General features: G+C 45.5%; 2 protein-coding genes across 9 annotated transcripts; one reads left to right on the forward strand and one right to left on the reverse strand.

Annotated features, from left to right (window-relative positions):
• Window positions 1-366: 366 nt before the first annotated feature.
• zgc:162872 (BAR_ACAPs and ArfGap_ACAP domain-containing protein) lies at window positions 367-16,093 on the forward strand. 8 transcript variants are annotated; one of them, XR_009768951.1, is made up of 22 exons: window positions 367-660; window positions 746-803; window positions 1,356-1,475; window positions 2,058-2,111; window positions 2,199-2,257; window positions 2,794-2,977; window positions 3,415-3,459; window positions 4,030-4,125; window positions 4,221-4,295; window positions 6,051-6,154; window positions 6,356-6,407; window positions 6,498-6,598; window positions 7,727-8,097; window positions 8,947-9,029; window positions 10,353-10,441; window positions 10,512-10,591; window positions 11,215-11,369; window positions 12,388-12,497; window positions 13,078-13,188; window positions 13,624-13,685; window positions 13,755-13,944; window positions 14,433-16,093. XR_009768951.1 is itself a non-coding variant. In XM_061682421.1 (22 exons), exons 1-21 carry the CDS (start codon window positions 608-610, stop codon window positions 13,865-13,867), a joined length of 2,175 nt encoding a protein of 724 aa, XP_061538405.1. In that variant the 5' UTR covers window positions 367-607; the 3' UTR covers window positions 13,868-13,897; window positions 14,433-16,093. The 8 variants fall into 8 exon arrangements, 7 of the variants coding, with proteins under 7 accessions (XP_061538405.1, XP_061538406.1, XP_061538408.1 ...); XM_061682421.1 differs by having other exon boundaries at window positions 13,755-13,897; XM_061682422.1 differs by adding an exon at window positions 9,091-9,130 and having other exon boundaries at window positions 8,960-8,984; window positions 13,755-16,093.
• Window positions 16,094-16,408: 315 nt separating this feature from the next.
• On the reverse strand, window positions 16,409-19,509 carry wdr74 (WD repeat domain 74). Its single transcript, XM_061682433.1, has 2 exons — window positions 18,780-19,509; window positions 16,409-18,121 (listed from the first exon to the last, which is right to left on the reverse strand). Exons 1-2 carry the CDS (start codon window positions 19,392-19,394, stop codon window positions 17,405-17,407), a joined length of 1,332 nt encoding a protein of 443 aa, XP_061538417.1. The 5' UTR covers window positions 19,395-19,509; the 3' UTR covers window positions 16,409-17,404.
• Window positions 19,510-20,039: the final 530 nt, after the last annotated feature.

The raw sequence follows: 20,039 nt of genomic DNA on the forward strand, positions 1-20,039 counted from the left end.
CCAACATTTCTTTTAAGAAATAAATATTGTCTGATAATACTGAACCCATATCACCTAATCCTTCTTCAGTATATGTGAGGTTTAAAATGTGTGGTGTGTCTTAAAAGCGATTTGCCCGAAGCAATATGGCGGCGCTGTTACGTGCCATAGCTGTTGTTGCTCAAGGCTGGTGTTGGGTGGCGCTAGTTCTGCTTAAAAAATTACACTTCAGATTACTCTTATTAGTTGTCATTATCTATAATAGTGTTAACCATATTTACATTTAAATTACGAAAACTATCCCAGTCTTGAGTCCTAAGGGACGCAATACCTCTGCCGTACGCCAGATGTCTCTGCAGGCTGAATGCAACCCGGATGGGGGTTGGAGGCGCGGTCCCGTCAACGTTAGCATCTCTTTGGATGTGTGAGATGCAGACAGCTGTTGTAGCCCTCTACACTACTTTAGATTTTACGACAACATGCGACATAACTACTGCTCACAACTAAGTAGGCTGCGTCTCTGTTACTAGTTTAGTGTGTAGATTGAACGCAATTTTGTTCCTATTATGAGCAGTCTCGGTGAGTGTTAGCTAGCCGGCTAACAGGTTTCCAAGTGCCCTCAGTCAACATGGACGCGCTGCTGGACTTCTCGGAGTGCGTCGCGGATTCTCCTGACTTCAGGTGAGCAGCTCGCTCTTCCTCGAGGAGTTGGCCTCGTCGACGCGCATGCGCAGATGCCTCAACCTTTCTGTGACGTGTTGTTCAGGCTGAAACTGGATCGGTTTGAAGAGGATGTTTCTCTGCTGCAGACACAGCTGGACAAGGTACCCAATTGACTGTACTGGCAATAGGGATCAGAATAGCAAAATCGGCACCCTAATTGACACGCCCCCTCCTTGAAGGGCGTTGAATTGCCAATAGATGGCGGCTAAGTACTATTTTGAGCTAAATGAACCTCCTCACTACAACACAGTTTCTTGCCACCAAGATAGAGGTAAACCACTACTTTTGTCTAAATTAAGCTCCTCAACTCACTTCAACATAGTTCCAAGATGCCACAAGATCGCAGCAAACCTATACTTTTGTCTAAACGAAGCTCCTCAACTCACATCAGAATCAGAATCATCTTTATTTGCCAAGTATGTCCAAAACCCACAAGGAATTTGTAGTTTTTGGACACCAAGATGACGGCGAACCACTGTTGTCTAAATGAAGCTGCTCAACTCACTTCAAAATAGTTCCTTGGCACAAGGTTGCGGCAAAAAAACTTATTTACCTGCGATAATTGGGGGTTCGCTGTATATCACGATTTCACAGTCATTTTTGTCTGAATAATCAACATGCTATTATCGTGTGTTTTGCATGTGACCCATCAGGTGACAAGATTGTGCGGAAAAATGGTGGAGGCGGGACAAGCGTACAATGCAGCCAATCAGCTGTTCCTCGCCGGCCTGGCTGAGCTTTTCGCACGGCACAAGGAGGACGGCGTCGTGGCGGTGAGGACCCGTCTGACAGTGCCTTTAGTTTTTCTATGGCATTCTAGAAACTTCTTGATTACCACTGGTTCTCGTTTTACTGTCAAACTCGAGGCGTGCGAAAATGAACAAACATTTATGTCACCGTACAGCTCATTTGATATCCTGTTTATGACATATATCCCGATATAGTATTTTTCCTTATTGTCTCCATTTATAAAATACTGTACATATTTTATAGATACCACACAATACATTGGGAAAAAAAAGATGATAAAAATAAAATGAAACAAAAATATCCAGCGGCCAAATAAATAGCATTGAAAATATCTGGTAGTACAACCACTTTTCAAGGAATGCAATCCCAATATCATAAATGGACCCGAAGGAAAATAAAGTCAGCTCGCACATTCTGACGCTTACTTCCCGCTAGCATAAATTGTGAGCACCATCTTCTGAGCTCTGAGGGCGGGGGTCCCATTTGAGAATATTTAAATATTCGGGGGAAAGTTTTTGCGGTGTTGGGTTGAGCGTAAGCAAACTCGACATTTTGATGTGATCATAAATTGTGACCACCACCACGTTCTTTTGGTGTCCTCTTAGAAGTGCCTGAGCCAGTTCGAGCAAGGCCTGCAGGAGCTGCTCACTTTCCACACCGTCAGTACGCGCGCACGCACGCACGCACGCACACACACACACGCACACAAGCACGCTGAAGTCACACTTTTGTGTGCGTGTTGTCAGATGTTGTTGGATCAGAGCCAGCGAGCCGTCAGCCATCAACTCAGCGGCCTGCGCAAGCAGTAAGAACACACACACGCACACACACGCACGCACGCACTTGAAACCCGAATTTCAAACCCCAACTTTTCCTTCAATCTGTCATTTGAATACCGTCTGTCATTTTAAACGCTAATCCAGGTTTGACCCCATCATTTAAAACCCTAATCCTGTTTTGACATCCTAATCCAGTCTTGAAACCCTAATTTGAAAACCTAATCCAGGTTTAAAACCCTAATTTGAAACCCAAGACCTGCTTTGAATCCCTAATTCTAAACTCTACCCCGTCTTGAAAACCTCATTTGATGCCGAAACCTTTACTTGATACCCTCATTTGAAAGACGAATTAAAAACCCTCCTTTAAAACTCAAATTCAGGTTTGAAACCGTAATTTGAAACACTAATCCTGGCCTGACATCCTCATCCGGGGTTGACACCCTAATCGTTGTTGCGCGTGTTCATTATTTGACGATATCTGAAAATACAAGCAAGTTGACCGACGGATCGATCGATTGATTGTACCGATCGATGCGTTGGTGATGATGTCGTCGTTTTTGAGGTTGCTGCCTCAGCTGTGGGAGACGCGTGCGGAGTTCGTGCGCGTCGACGAGGACGTGGCCGCGGCGGCCGCCAAGAACGCTCGGGTGCCTCGACACAAGACGGCCGAGGCCGAGAGCGCCGCTCACGTGCTCGTAGCCACCAGGAAGTGCCAACGACACTTTGCCCTGGATTATTGTCTGCAGGTACGCGCACGCCTCATCTGCTGACACGCGCGCGCACACACACGCACACACACACACTGACACTGACCGCGCAGACGCCATCTTGACACACACACACGCACGCACTAACAAATAAACTAAGACAAAAACACACACACATAAAGACACACACACAAATAATACAAAAATCAATTAATAAATGCACACAATACAAAATACAAATTTACCATACATCCATTTTCTGTACAGAACACATAAATATACATGTATACACACACACTAACACGCGCATACACATAGAGTAAACAACCGCACGTGCATAAAAACACTCACACACACACACAAACAGTCAAACACAAACACTTATCCATGCACACACAAACGGACACAAACACTCAACACGAACGCTGACCCTTTTCTTTCTTGTTGTGTCTTTTTCTTCTTTGTTTGCCATTTAGCTCAACACGTTGAAGACGCAGCAGAAGTCGGACATCTTGAACTCGGTGAGACGAGGGCGGCGCTCACAACTTTAGCGTTTACTTGAGCAAATTTAGCGTGAAGACGACGGACAAAGGTATTGGGACGCTGGCGGCTCTTCAGCGACCAATCACAAGTGGGACTAAATGGAGATATCTGCTCGGAGGAGTTTGGTACGGGAGCGACCTACTAACGGACGAAAACATTTTCGGAACGCCTCGCATCCGGCAACTCGAACTTGAACCCCTAATTTGATGCCCTAACCCATGTTTGAAAATCAAACTTTGAAACCTTAATCGTGTCTTCAAACCCTGATTTGAAACCCTACAGAGAAAGCCTCACCTGAAACACAAACTCTGTTTTGAAGCCGTAATTTGAAACCCAACTTAAAGAAACCCAACCCTTGTTTTAAACCGTGACTTAAATATTTGAACCGTAACATTTGTTTGTCCCAATACATTTGTCCATGCAATTTGTTCTTTCTGGAAGTTTCCAGCGATTTCTTCCCGGCGACAATAATTCTGATGTTGTTATGATGATATTATGGTGATGATGACGATGATTAGTGTGGAATAAGGTTGTGTTGTGGTGTTGAGGTGTTCTCCTTGGTCAACGCTCAGCTGACCTTCTTCCATCAAGGCTTCGACCTCCTCCGAGATCTGGAGCCCGCCATGAAGGTCATGGCCGCGCAGGTCCACGCAAACACACACGCACACGCACACGCACAGCAAGTAGGTTGTTGCTTCCGCCGCCGCTACTAAAGACGATCCGTTGACTTCGTCCTCAGTTGTGCGAGCGGTCGGCCGAGTGTGCGAGCAAGCGGAAAGATCTGGAGAACGCTCACCTGCTGGTCCAGGAGGGAGTAAGTCAACCACCCAACCAGCGCACATTTTGGGGAACTTTTCTCTTCAATTCAGTTACATTGGATTTCAAAGAGGAGCTTAGGGTTACACAAATTGTTTTACCCAAAAAGTACTACAGTGTTACCTTGACTTACAAGTGGCACAACTTGCAATTTTGTCGTTCTTGCAAGTTTCGAGTTGTCGTTAAGCTGATTTTTTTGCTTTGACGTTCAAGTGCACTTGAGGCTTTCTGCCAGTAGGTGGTGGCAGCGAACTTCACCACATCCGTCCACCGTCAGTTAGAAAAGTGGAAGTAGAATATTTGATTATGATCGTTGTATGGTGCACATGCATCCAAATTGGGCTAAAACTCCCAAATTTGTGGGATTGAGAGTGAAAATTAGCAGGAAAAAAAAAATCTAAACTATACGAAAAAAGGCCAATTTCTGCAGTACACGTTCACATTTTCCATTTTTAGTGCAGCTGTTTCCAAGTCTCGTTACGTTCAATTTAATTCTGTTATTACGCTATGCCAGTGTTTCTGAAAGTACAGTGGACCTCCGCATACTCGCTATTCGGCACAGATTTGTTTTCAATTTGTGTCAAATTATAAAATTTCAAAAGAAATGTTTTATTGTTATTTTTTTTTCTGTTTTCTTTTTTAAGAATGTTTTTTTTTTTTTTCCAGTGCAATTGATTGGGTCATCAATTATCGGCGGATTTTCACTATTTGCTGACCAGCCCAGTACTGTACTCACTGTACTACTAGCTGTATGCGAAGGAATCACTCAATTCAATACAAATCAAATCTATAGCATTTAAAACATGAAATTAAATCAGCCACATTGGTTGCAACTATAAGTAAAGCCTTGTACAGTACTTTTATTTTACATTTTGAGTACAAATGTTTTTAAACATTTTAGTACACATTTTATTTAACTTCCGTGTACAATAATATTGATTCAAATCATTAATGTACAGTTTATTTTCTTTCATTTTCCTGTATTTAAAACACTGTTAATGTTCAAACTGTGCATAATGTTACAGTGACTTATAATAATATTAAATATACTTCTTAGGAATAAAACTACTGCTTTGTTTTTGATGAACACTTAAGCCTATTATGTTACTGTATTTTAATGTTGATCGTTATGGTGTTACTTGGAGAACTAAGTACTGGTATTTTTTCTTGGGTGGCAATTGGTGTAAAAAGTTTGAGAACCACTGCGCTGTGCAATATTATACAGTGCTTTTTTTTCTAATTGAAAAACCCGTGACAAAAAAAGTGTAGTTTTTTAGGAGGTTGGAATGGATTAATGGCATTTTAATTGCAAATTTACAAGAATAAAGTTGTATTTCTTTCTAGAATAAAGTCATATTTTCAAAATCATGTCTTTTGTGGAAAAACTGGAAATCTTAGTTTAAAAAAAAAAAAAAAAAGTAATTTGTTGGAGAACATTTGCAGGAAAAAGTTTTGTTTTTTTTTTTCTTCAAGGAAAAAAGTGATTTAAAAAAAATTTCAAAAATAAAGTTCTATTATTTTGAGGAAAAAACCTTTTCAGATCAAATGGTATTTTACAGGGGGAAAGGATTAGATTTAAAAGAATGAAGTTATTTTTTTCAGTTTAAAAAAAATCTCTGGAAAAAAAGTTTCGTAAAGTTTTAAAAATTCTTTTGAAACACAACAACATGCTTTCGAGGAAAAAAAGTAATCTTCCAAAAGTCAAGTCTTTTTTTGGAGAAAACCCCCCAATTGTGTGCGCGTGTGCGTGTAGGATGCCTCAGGAGAGACGCCGGCGAGGCCGTGTGACGGAAGTGATGACATCATCCAAGGTTACCTCTTCAAGCGCTCCCGAAGGAAGTCCAAAACGTGGAAGAGGTCACGTGTCTTCTTGTGTTGAAGATGCAGTTGGATACTGAATACTTTACCTTCCTCATCCAGAGGGAAATGAAACCATCTTGTCTGTAGAGACACACACGAGACAGTAACGCCCAAGTGACATAACCTGGCGTTCAGGCCTTTATTAGCCTTTTTAAAATGACATTTAATTCTTAAATCCATCTCTTTTTGTCTGTACAGGTGCTGGTTCTCCATCAGACACAACCAACTCACCTACAGGAAGTCGCACAAAGTACCGTTTTCGATCATGAAGTCATAGTCGTACGTGCGATATCGGTAAGAGGACAGGAAATGGTGACGCTTCGTTCGTTTCCCGCTCCAGGAGGCGCCCGTGCGTCTGTTTGAGGACCTGCGACTGTGCGCCGTCAAGTCTTTGGAAGACGCGGACCGACGGTTCTGCTTCCAACTCATATCTGTGCACAAGTGAGCCAAAAACCCAACACGAAGGCACCAAAAGTCGGAGTAGACATACAGTACGAAAGCCGCAAAGACCAGACGCACCGGACGCTTTTGGATGACGCGCGTCCCGTCGACTCGTCCGGCCGTTTTCGAAGCGGTTTCCCGTATCGCCGGATTTTGGACCGCATTTGGTCTGGTACCTCAACACGTACAGAACAGAAGATAGAAGCACCAAAAGAAAGAGTAGACTCGTGTTTCAAGTTTTATTTCTGGCTTTTTCCGTTCTCTCGTAATCAGCAGTAGAACACCCAAACCCCACCAAAAAGCGGAGAAAGGCAATTGTTTGTGAGAAGAAACATGTCGAGCAGAACGGTGACTTTGAGGCCAATATGTTTTGCTCGGTGACACCTCAAACCATAAAACAACAAAAAGAAGCCTGAGAACGGGCTTTTTATTTCCAGATAAACAACAAACCAACGTGCCGACTCGCCGCACGGCTCAGTGGCTTTTTTGCACGGCGGGTCTAGAAGGTTGATCGTCTTCCTCTTTGAAAGGGTTTTTGCATTTCTCCGGTTTCGAGGAATCTCCTACGTTGCCGAGCGTTCCGCCAGCCGCTCCGGCCTCCGTCAGAGCTGCGGCGTGCCTTTTAAACGGGGACGTCCCCATCCAACTTTTCCACTTCCGATACCATACGGATATCGCGCCCTTGAGTTTTGGCCAATACGGAGTATCGATTGTGAACAAAAACCAAGCAATAAACAAAAGTCCGCGATGTATTAGAACATTCGAGAGGTGTCGTTCTTTTGTCGACTTTAGTTTGACAGTGAACTTCAACTCGCGTGCCAATAAACCACTTTAAGCAAGCAACATTCCCGCTGTTACGTGCGTCGACAAGGTTATTACGATTATCATGAGATTACGTTCACACTGTTGCTGTGATCACGTGGGCTCTGGCGGATGGAAGCGCTGGAGCGGCGTTGGAATGGACTGCTTGGATGAGCGTGGTCAAATCTGGCATTTTCGAGCCCGATCCGATTATTTGCTGACATCGGACCGTTTTCCCATTTCAAAAATCACATCGGGACACCCCTGTTTTTAAGAACAGCAGGAAACTTGTCGCGCCTCTCATTTTGTCCCATTATGTCCCATCAGGCGTTGCGTCCTTCAGGCCGACTCGGAGCCCGCGAGGCTGGCGTGGACGTCCGCGTTGCAGGGCAGCATCGACACGGCGTACGGAGAGCGAGGCCGAGCCGCGTCCACGCAGGCACGCTCGCTCCTCGTTGGCGCCGGGAACTCGTCGCGATCGTCGATAATAGCGACGTTCGTAAATGTCACCCGCAGCCCCGAGAGCCCCTCCCGCCCGACAGCGACGACGGCGCGGCCCATCGGAGGACGGCGGCGCTGGCCGCGGTCTTGCGCGGCGCCGGCAACCGTCGCTGCTGCGACTGCGGCGAGGAGGAGCCGCGGTGGGCCGCCGTCAACTTGGGCGTCACCGTGTGCATACAGTGCTCCGGGATACACCGGTACACACGCACACGCAAAACATTTGGATTTGACTCACTTGGAGCTAATCGGGTTTATTCAAAAATAAACTCGGAATGTTGCGGGCATCGAGTCCTTTTGAAGATAAACGGCAATTGATTAGGACGCGTTTTATATGAGAAAATCATGCATATTTTCCGCATTGTGTTTTTTACAACTGAACCTTATATCGATTCCTCAAGCATTTGAACAGAAGAAAAAGACGTCGTATGACTAAAAATCAAATGATAGAAGTTAGAAAAAAAAGGGGTAATATTAGGCAAATGAAGGGAAGTTCATGTTGAGAAAAGGCTTGGTGCAATTAGGGTTAAAGTTAGAGTTTTTCAAGTCGAAATGGGAATATTGGGAGAAAGTCAATCTTTAAGAACAAAGACTACTATGAATAAAATCATAATTTAGAAAGGAAACTGTAATTTTATGAAAATAGTGTTGTTTTTTTCAGAAAAAGGTATATTGCAATGAGGATCAAATTTAATCTAACAAGAATAGAGTTCTATTATACAAGTGGATGGGTGAAAAAAAACCCAAACTTTTTTCTAGAGAAAACTTGTAACATTTAATAAAGAATAAAGTTATATTTCTTGAGAGTTTTTTTTCTTAAATAGAACTATAAAGTCTTATTTGGGGAGAATATATTATGAGAATAAATGAAAAAAAAATGTGTTTTGTTTTTTGTTTAAAAAAAATCCGAATGAAGGTTTTTGTTTTCGAGAAATAAACGTTTTGAGAATAAAGTTGTAATTGGATTGTGCTAATAGAAGGAAGAAGAGTTTCTTCAAGTGTTGTTTTTTTTTTTTCCCCTCCCCTCTTCTCCCCCCCACCGCTGCGAGGACGCGCGTGCAGGAGTCTGGGCGTCCACGTGTCCAAGGTGCGCTCGCTCACGCTGGATTCGTGGGAAGCGGAGCAGCTGAAGGTGAAACTCGCACAAATGAGTCCTCCTGTTTGACACGGCCACCGGCCCGCCTCTGTTACAGCGGAACCTTCGTTTACCAACTTAATCGCTTCTTAGACGAGGTTTGTAATTGGAAAGTCTGTAAATTGAACATCATTTTCCGATAAGAAATCATGTAAACATGAATAATTGGTTCCAGCCTTGACAAAAGTCCCTATTTTAATATAAGCGTGTCCACTTCGAACGTAATCTAAGGCTAGGCGGTACTAATATCAATCATGACAAGGGCAACGAATCACAAATCTCTTTATTAACCGAGTGAACAACAGCAACAACGGGCGGAAGCGTGCTGGTGCGTTCGCAGTCAGTCTGGTTGCTAAAATTATGAGGCGACAAATGAAATCCATTTGACCTTGACTTGTTGGTTTGCAGCGTCTTCTTCTCGTGACGACAAACTGCCATCCATGTAAGGCCTGGTAAACACAGGAGGATTTCAACAGTGACAGTCCCTCAACATAACGATACAAAATGCGGCATTGATCGGTTTTGGCCGTATCGTACGAAGCGTGCTCGAATCATCTCAACGCACACAAAGATTGTGTTCCGCCGCCGATCTCAACGCCGACGGATCTTTGCCGAGTGGCGATGTTGCTAAAAAAACAGCTTGCTTTGGAAAAGACGTCTTGCCGTCTGGGAAACTCACTTTTATACATAAAGTCTTGGGGATCATCGAGATCGCTTCCGGCAACATTGGGACGAGCCTTAATGTTCCTTTCGCTCAGCAGTGCTTTTTGTCTCAGAACTCTGCCATGCAGGCCATTTTTGCCCAGTCTCTTATGGTGGAGCCATGAACACCGACCTCAACTGAGGCAAGTGAGGCCTGCAAGTTCTCCGGATGTTGTCGTGGGGTCTTTCGTGACCTCTCGGATGAGTCGTCACTACGCTCTCGGGGTAACTTTGGTCGGGCCGGCCGCTCCTGGAAAGGTTCACCGCTGTTCTGTGTTTCGGCCATTTGTGGATCGTGGCTCTCACTGTGGTTCGCTGGAGTCCCAAAGCTTCAGAAATGGCTTCATAACATTTTCCGCACTCCTAGATCTCAATGAATTCCTTTCTCGTTTGTTCCTGAATTTCTTAAGAACTCAGCATGATGTCGAGCTTTTGAAGTTCTTTGGGTCTACTTTGTCAGGCAAGTCCCATTGACGTGATTTCTTGATTGAGAAGAGGTGTGGCGATATCAGGGCTGGCGGTGGCGAGAGAACTTCAACTCGGATACGCTAAGCCGCACTTGTGAGACGAAGTGAAGCTTCGTGTCGTAACAAAAGACTTTGCGTGTTTGTGTCGTAGCTGCTGTGCGTCCTGGGAAACGACGCCGTCAACGGGATTTACGAGGCGCGGTGTTCGCCCCGAGTCAAACCCACCGCCGAGAGTCCGCGGTAAAAAAGCGCCGCACGTCAACCAATCGCGAATCAATACTGGATGATTGACGAGTCGTCCGTCGGTCAGCGCCGAGAAGGAGGCCTGGATACGAGACAAATACGTGGACAAGACCTTTGTGAGGCGTGACGGCGACGACGACGGCACACGTGAGGTTCATCGACAAAACGCTGACTGTGGATAGAAAAGGTCTACACACCCCTGTACGAATGCCAGGGTTTTGGTGTTAAAAAAATGAGACCATGACAAATCATTTCAAAACCTTTTCCAGAGGGGAAGTAAACAAATAAACAAGCAAAATAATGTGGTTGCACAAGTGTGCACACCCTCATAAACCAAATAAACATGTGGCCATGTTTTGAATTAACCAATGACATTCAGACTCATGTTAACGGGAGTCAGCACACACTTAAAACCTCTCCCGACTTCTTTGTACGTCTGGCCTGTGGAACTCATCTTACAAGGAATCGGACAGATTTGGAGCCACACTAATAGACCCAGAAAGACCGAGTGCTGTAACAAAAGCCAAAGGTGCTGCAATGACGTATCCTTTTGAGGGTGTGCGTATTTATGCTGCCAGGTCATTTTATTTGTGACGTCACCCCTTTAAAGATTTGTTTGGTTTTCCAGTTGAATTGGTCATCGGTCACATTCAAAATCCTGGCATTTGTACGGGGAGTGTGTAGTCATTGTATAGCCCTTGTATGCTGTACATGTGTTGCTGCATATATGTTGTTAACGTGTAGTTGCATATTTGCTGTCGCGCATCAAGACGCCGTCGATGCCTCGCCGACCCCGCGTCTCTACCGGGCCGCGGTGGCCGGAGATCTGGTCGCCATGGTGACGGCGCTGGCCCAGGGGGCGGCGGTGAACGGGAGCGTGGCGCAGGAGGAAGGACGCAGCGCCCTCATCGGGGCCGCCCAGGGGGTGAGGTTATTTTGGAATATTACCAGAATAGTCGTATCTATTTTTTTCACAACTTTGGGAATGTTAGGAGCGTCAAATATTTTTTTACGAGGACAATTTTTGATCATTGGTGTGAGTTGGAGTGATTGATTTGTTTGTCGATGTATGTGCCCTGCGATTGGCTGGCGACCAGTTCAGGATGTACTCCCCCTTTCGCCCGGATTCAGCTGAGATAGGCACCAGCGCACCCGCAACCCGCGTGAAGTGGTATGGAAAATAGAACATTTTTTGATAGTAAATTCGGAGTATCAGAATGATCAAATCCTATGTTTTGAACAAATTCGGAATATTACCATGCAACTAATGATTATTTTCATAATCGATTAATCTGTCAATTTTTTTTCTGATTAATCGGTGAATCCGATTTAAAAAAAAAAAAAAGATACATTTTTAATGTCCATCCCTTTATTCATAAAAAGGACATTATTTCAAGTGGACAGTGCCAAAAACGTCCATCCATTTTCCTTAGCGCTTCTCCTCACAAGGTTCACGGGCGCGCTCTAGCCTAGCCTAGCCCAGCTAACTGTGGGCGAGAGGCGGGTTACGCCCTGAACTGGTCGCCAGACAAAGTCATTTGTTCAACAATTAAACTTGTAATATTTAAACGGAAGTCAAATTTTGGAACATTATGAGTTGGAATTGATATTTTTTTTTCAAGCTCGTCCTGTCAAACCCTTTTCCTGGCTGGGTTTGCTGCCTCCCAGTTTTATTTCCTGGCTAACTAAAGGTTAAATAAAAACAAAAAGAATACAATCAAAATATGAGCAGAATTAATTGATAATAAATGTCCTATTATTATAACAACTTTTTTTTGCTGAATAAATTCGGACGACTCGGAGAATGAAACTTCCATTCAACGTTTTGAAATGCACCAGCGCCGTGGAACAGATTGTGTTCCACTTTGGAGGTGAATCGTGTAATTGAGACGAGCAATCAGCAGGTGGCAGTAGATGCTGACATTCCTCCATGCCGTCTGCAGGGGTCGCTGTTGGCGTGTGAGTTCCTGCTGCAGAACGGTGCCAACATCAACCACAGAGACCGAAGAGGACAAGGAGCGCTCCATGCCGCGGCCACTGCGGGACACACCGGGTCACTCCATGCGCACACGCACGCACGCATCAACTTCCACAGAGATGACAGAAAGATTTTTTTTTCCTTTACAGATTAAAATAAAAACACACACACACACACACACACGATATGCAAACATGTTTCCTAATACATTTACATTTTCATGATAAAATGCACATACCTCAGGACAAGATTTTCCACCATGTCGATAAATGACTGCTTTTACAACGTATAAACGGGCGCCGTATGCAAAACTATGTGGAAAAGCATTCGACTAACTGTCCATTTCTTAGCTGGAATTAAATCCGCCAGTCGCCTTTCGGGGGAAAAAGTTGTTGATCGGAAAAGTGGCTTAATATCGAAGCGCCCACTGCCGCGGTAAACTAGCCCCACTGTTTGCAGCCATGTTGTTAGTGTAAAAGTGCACAGCAGCAGAAACAAGTTTTTTTTTTTTTAATTCAAGGAAAAGGTCCCAGCCTTTATTTATTTATTTATTAAACACAGCTCGTTCTCCAAAATAAAATAAACATTGAACATTTTGCTACACAAAAAAAGCTCACACACAGACTAAATGTGACGTTCCCATTGGCCGCCGCAGGCAGGTGTGTCTGCTGCTGAAGCGAGGAGCCAATCAGTACGCGGTGGACGAGGGCGGACGCGACCCGCTGGCCATCGCCGTGGAGACGGCGCACGCGGACATCGTGACGCTGTGAGTTGACGAGAAACGCGACAGCTGCTGACGTTCACGCCGTGGTTCTCGACCTTGTCGGAGGGTGACCTTCAAGTGTCCGCCGCTGATCAGACGCTAACGCTGCTAACGCTGTTAGCTAATGCTAATCGGTGCTAGCACCGGGGCTCTGCTTACCTATTGCCTTTGGCATGATAAGGATTCTCTGCATTCTGGCAACTGGACTCTGACCATCACTTGAAAGTGGCTCTGAACCTTCAGCCTCCAAGTCACGGGCGAAGAAACTCTTGTGAGGGCGGGGTTATGTAAATTGGCCCGATGGTGATGTCACAGTGGGCAGCAGGTTTCCCCCCATACTCAGATCACAAATGATACGTTCCCTTCATTGTGTGAAATGGTAGTTTACGAAAGATTGTCATCTTTTGGGTGTGTTTCTTGCTCGGCTTTTGCTTTCAGGCTGCGCATGGCCAGAATGAACGAGGAGATGCGAGAATCCGAAGGAGCGTTCGGAGCTGCGGGTGAGTCCGCTAAAACTCGAACGTTCGGTTTTGACATTTGCTCAGCGCCGTCCGTTTGGATCCTTCCAGGAGACGACCAAACCTTTCAGGACATTTTCAGAGACTTCAGCGACATGGCGTCGCACGACCCCGAGAAGCTGGCCAGACGAACCTTCGGCCGCCCAGGAGATTTTCAATCTTGAGGCGACGTAATGCCGCACGGCTCCCGCAGAGTGAGGGAAGAGGCGGAGTTTTACGACACTTCTCAGACAGTCAAAGAGTTAATAATTTGTTGTCAGACTATTTAACACTTTCAATTGGTTAATCCTTTGTGAAAGTAACAGACCATGTGCTTGTGTGCACATGGTCTGTTACTTTCACAAAATCAAATCGTAACGATTTGTGATCAAATATGAAATTGAGCATTTTCGGACATACGAGGTTTCCGCCCGACGGTGACGATATGAACTCGAAAACAGAAAAAGTGTGAAAAACACTTCATCGCGTTACTGCACTTGCCGACATGAAGCTCTTTTTATTTCATGTGGCGCCACCATCAGGCAAAGGCTGGAATTGCATTGCTAACCGGCTAAGATGCTAACGCACTAAAGTTGCCGAAAACTTTTATGCTCAAGGGCCACATTTGATTTTTAAAACTGACGGATGGGTCAGTTCATTCGTAGTAAAGGTTTTTTTTTTTTTTTTTTTTTAATTACAGAAACGTGTATTTTAATGACACATTTTTTTTTTCCCAATGATATGATTTAGAATTGGCGGCACGGTGGACGACTGGTTAGAGCGTCAGCCTCGCAGTCCTGAAGACCCGGGTTCAATCCCCGCGGGGCCCCGCCTGTGTGGAGTTTGCATGTTCTCCCCGTGCCTGCGTGGCTTTTCTCCGGGCACTCCGGTTTCCTCCCACATACCAAAAAACATGCATTCATTGGAGACTCTAAATTGCCCGTAGGTGTGACTGTGAGTGTGAATGGTTGTTTGTTTGTACGTGCCCTGCGATGGGCTGGCAACCCGTTGAGGGCGTACCCCGCCTCCTGCCCGATGACAGCTGGGATAGGCTCCGGCGCGCCCGCGACCCGCGTGAGGAGAAGCGCGACAGAAAATGGATGGACGGATGGATGATTTAGAATTATAAATAACCAATCATTTAAATAAATCACAACATTTAATGTAGATGAGACCCCCGCATATTTGCAGTTTGGCACCTGCGGATTACCTATTAGAAGTTGTTTTTCTACATTTTCTTATTTTTTAAAGAGGGCGTAAACCCCCGTTTTTCCTGGAACACGGTTATTGGCGGTACTTATTCAAGAATTTAGGGCTTTCAGTTTTTTTTCTTCCCATGCAATTATAACGAGTATCAATTATTCACAGATTTTCGCAAAACACAAATAATCAATGCTATTTTACAATGAAATATAACCTATTTATAAAATACATGGTAAATGTACAGCAGAAGCCCGCTATTCGTAGGCGATCGAGACCGCGAACAGTAAAAATCTGCAGATAATTTACGCTCATTGGCAATTTATTTATTTCTTTTTTTCAAGCCCAAAACTTAGTGACTGGCAGGAGATAAACCACAAACAAGTGTTTTCGGGATTGGTTCCCCCATAAAAAATAAAAACAAAGAGAAAAAAAATTGGGATTTTTTAAAATGTTATTTTAAAGATTTGAATAAATAAATCCACTGGTGCTGAGCGAGTATGCGGGAGTCTGCTGTATGCCTTTATTATAATAATGAAATAATACACATCTGTCCATTCTCTTACATTTTTAATTCACCTAATTTTAATGTATTTACAAATTTAATAAAATAAATGTTAAATGTAGGTACAAATATTTTGAGTAATATTTTTACAATCCATGAATTATTCAATTAGCTAAATGTTTGTGGTGTTTCCATACGTTTGCGGTGTGTGTGTGTTTATTATCCATCCGTCCTTTATGAGAACACAAAAATTGTTTGTAATTGCGACGTTGACGTAAATGTGTTGTCACCCAGCATGCACCACAACTTCACAGTCAAAAGTGGAAACGCATAATTGTTTTTGAACAAGTTTGCAAAAGAAGGCAGAAATCAAGTTATGTCCAAATGTTTAAAGTGTTAGCCTCACCGCTAACATTGTTCATGTTGACTCTGTCACAAAGGGAACGTTTGCCTCATTTGAAGCGCCTCCGTCATCACTTGGGAGATTCACGAGTGTTTACAAAGCAGCAGCGTTGCCTTTAAGATTGAAAAAGTTTTGTCAAAAATGTTTTTAAGGTGAACTTCTCACGCTGCTGCTCATGTTTGTTTTTGTCATCTTACTGCAGAATTATAAATCGCTGCTAAAAAAATAAATACATTTAATCCTTGACTGTTGCTAATATACTATTGTGTAATAAACATTTAAAAACACAAAGAAAAACATATGGCCGGTTATAATTTTGTATGAAAATGCACCAGTCACAAAAAAGTTTGCAATACCTATTAGGCTTCGGGATGAACCAAAAATGCACTGGAGCCTTTAAACGTCAGCTTACTTTGACCGTCTGTAAACTTTTGAATGTGCGTCCAACAGAGAGACGAGAAGAGTCACAGAAAGGCCTAGAGGTGGATTTACAGCGTTGCCTTAATACCAGATCATTTATTGGAGATGCAAGTCGTCGCTTGGTCGACTTTGTTTGTTGTCTTAAGCACGAGGGGGGAAGGAAGAAAAAAAAAAAAAAAAAAAAGAGATCAGGTGCGCTTCAGACCCCCACCGCTAGGTGGTGCCAGCAAACTCCACAACATGCAGCCACCTTCCATTCGCATTGGTTTCCTTGCAGCTGCAGGACAATATCAGTTGGTGGCGCTAGCGCACCATTAACGCTGCTTTGCAAACCTCTAAGAAAGAACCACAGAAGAAGAGCAAGGAACGCATCAGGCAGTCGTTTTGCACTCGCATTTTCCAGCTCATGCGGAGAACAATTCTTATTACTGGGTTTTTATGCCCAAAAATACTGTCAAGTAGACAGTATTGACAACGAATCAAGAATCAGATTCATCCATCAGGATTTTATCATTTATAGACCTTGTCCAAATCTTTGGAATTTCTGCCTCTCACAATATGAATCGTTATGTATTATAATAACAAAGCAGTAAACATTCATGATTATAGAATTTGAATATTAAGGCGGACTGATCATCTTTGTGTTTCATCAAAATAAGACATTTGCAAATATCTGCTTTTCTTTTACAAAACCACGATCAACATTTTTGCTGATTTTCTGACGAATGCTACTGCCCAAACCGGGAACCGAATCATCATCGATTTATGTTTGTGTCAATTTGAAATGATATCCTCTTTTAGTTAAAAAAACAAAACAAAACAATCAGATTCAATGAATTGATCAAATAATCGGGCCTGCTACGCGACTGTCTTTTGATGGTGGTACTTGGAGAGTGAAGACTTTTGGGAGGTGTTTGACAAGCGCCGCTCGAAGCGATTGACAAATCCCAGCTTCACCTGAAAATTGAAAGCCTTTTCCCCGAACTGATGCATTCACGGACCGTTATATCTTCCTGTTCATGTTTAAGGCAAAGCAGTTGCAGGCACGTGTATACAACGACAACAAAATGTCATTTTAATGGCTGTGCTAAAATGACAAAAGTACGCACATCCCTCCAAGCAACGCTCGCCCGTGTCATCGGTCTCTCAGTCCGAGGAGCTAAGACGTGAAAAGTCCCACAACACGAACGCCTCTCAGGCTTGAGCTTTCCTTCTCTTCTTCTTCGTCGTGTTCTTCTGCGGCTGTTCCTCTTCCTCGTCCGGTGTTTCTTTCTTGGGATTCTCCTCTTGATCCTCAGATATTTTCTCTCTCATCTCCTCTGCCGGTGCTTGCCTCTCCGAATCGTCTCGCTCTTTGCATGTTTTCTCTCCTTCCTCCACTCCTCGTGCTTTCCTCTTCGCGTTCATCTCCTCTACCTCCGCCGACGTTTTCCTCTTGAGATTCTCCGCTCGCTCCTCCACCCGCTCCATGCCATCCCACACCTCGTCCACGTCGTCGTCGTCGTCGCCCTCCTCCTCCTCCTCCTTCACCTCGCGGCCGCCGTCCCCCCGTGCCTCCTCCAGGCTTCGGCTGGCGAGCAGCAGGCAGTTGAGTCGGGATTTGAGGTAAACCTTATGCTGCAGCCGCCGGTCCTCCAGGCTGTGGATGCGCAGGAAGCGGTCCAGGCCGCAGGACGCCACCAAGGGCTGCGCGGCGTGGCACTGCAGGCTCCGCACGCCCCCGGACAGGCCCTTGAAGCACCCCCGCACCAGGCCTTTCCGCAAGTCCAGCACGGCCACCTGACCGTGCGTGTTGCCGACCACCACCGAGCCCCCCGCGGCGGGGAGAGACAACGCCGTCAGCGGGTACTCCCCGAAGGTGGCCTCCAGGACGGGGCGCCGCTGGGGCGTGGAGGGGTCGTACACGTGGACCTGGCCGACAAAGCGCCGTTACGACAAATGACTCTTGACAAGAACGAAGACAAACAATAGGGAACGCAAGGACCATTTGAAGTGTCGCAACTCTGCTAACCGCAAACGTTTTTGCCAGCGGAGTTGTGACGTGGACTTTCTCAAAGGGGTTCCGTGCGGTACCAGCGCCGATCAACTGGGCACAATTAGTTTGTTACTTCCCATGCGCCGTCCGTGACAAAAACAGTAACGAATCGTAGTGCAGACCGTGAAACCCCCAATTCAACTTGTTATAACTTTAGGAGCAAAGTATTTCTTCTGCAGCCAGGGGGTGAAGTTTAAAACTGGCTGCCGCTGAAAGGAATTTGGTGTGCGGACTCACTCATCTGCATTAGTTTGCTTTCGATGAATCGATCTCTCATACTTTTGATTCCACTCGAAACGTTTCATTTCGTGCCACTGAACTTTTTGGTACCATTGTTCCCGTGACGAAGGTCTGTCGCACGTACGGCTGTCAAGTCATGTACGAAAATACACTACCGTCGGGGAAACGAACACGAACGAATGGTGGCGCAGATGCTCAAGAGCCGAAATCCGAGTGGTGCGACGCTGGCGACGACGTCGTTTTTGGCGAGGCAGGGGGTCAAGGTTAAAACGGTGCAATTCTCAAAGGACTCACCTGGTGGAATCCCGTGCAGGTGACCACCTTGTCGGAGCCCGGTATGAAGGCCGTGTCCTTGACCCAGTGCGGCCGCCGTAGATTCAGCCAGTCGTTCCGCAGGTTCCTGGCGGTGAACACGGGCTGGTCGGGCTTCTCCAGGTCCCACACCTTGAGACAATTGTCCTTACCGCCGGTCGCCACCTTGTGCCGGCGCTCCGGGTTCTGCCTCATGCGGGCCACGTCGCTTCCCACGCGGATCTCCGCGGAGGGCTCGCCGCTCTCGTCCCTCCAGACGCGAAGCAGGCCGCCCTCGGCGCACGTCACCAGGGCCGCGCCGCCGTCCAGCACGGCCAGCCCGACGAAGGAGCCGTCCTCGGCCGGGTCGCCGCAGCGTCGCGCCTCGGTGAAGGCTCCCTTCTCCAGGCTGAACGTCTTGACGGTCCCGTCCGCGGCGGCGACCAGCAGCTCGCTCTCGGCCGCGTCGGCCCAGCACAGCGCCCGGACCTCGTGCTGGCGGCTCAGCTGCGAGCTCTCGCCGAAGTTGAAGGCTTGTCTGCGGGACACGCTGACGCCTTTCAGGATGCCCGTCTCCGAGCCCAGCCACACGGTGCACGGTCGGCTGCTGTCGCCCATGTCGCGGGGGCTTCGACGACTGCTCGCTCGTCTTGTCGTACTTCGCGAAACCGAGCACGCGTTTCCTCGCCGGTGGCCGGGTCGCGCGTAACTGACGTCATTCTTCGACTTCTTCTTTGGTTGGCAAACCAGCTTGATGGCGCCTTACCGCCACCTACTGCACTGACGCAATGCAGCCATGCTGAAAAGTAAAGGCATTTGAAATGTCATTGACAGTATCTCACGATCTCACGTTAGGAACGGTGTCGTCCTGTGATTCTCTCCGGGTGGTACAAGTACGGACAGTGGTTCGCGGGCTCCCTCTCGTGGTCTGCAAAATCATCATTGCCTAAGAACAGTTGTACTGGTATTTACATTTTTATTGAGGTCATGTTTTATTTAACTTTTGTGTAATACATTTAAATTCAATGTTTCATGAACTATTGTTTGCCTGCGTTTACCTGTTAATATTCAAACTCGACTTTCACAGTGGCTTACAATATTATGCAATGCACTTTTTATTATGAATAAAACACTTGTCTAGTTTTTAATGAACACTTAGACCTACTATGCTACTGCATTTTAATGTTGGTCGTGATGACGGTACGCCTTTCAGGATGCCCGTGAGAGCCAAGTATTTTTTTTAGCTGGGACTTGGGGAAACAG

Source organism: Phycodurus eques, chromosome 7, assembly GCF_024500275.1.
Source record: "Phycodurus eques isolate BA_2022a chromosome 7, UOR_Pequ_1.1, whole genome shotgun sequence".
Classification (NCBI taxonomy): domain Eukaryota; kingdom Metazoa; phylum Chordata; class Actinopteri; order Syngnathiformes; family Syngnathidae; genus Phycodurus; species Phycodurus eques.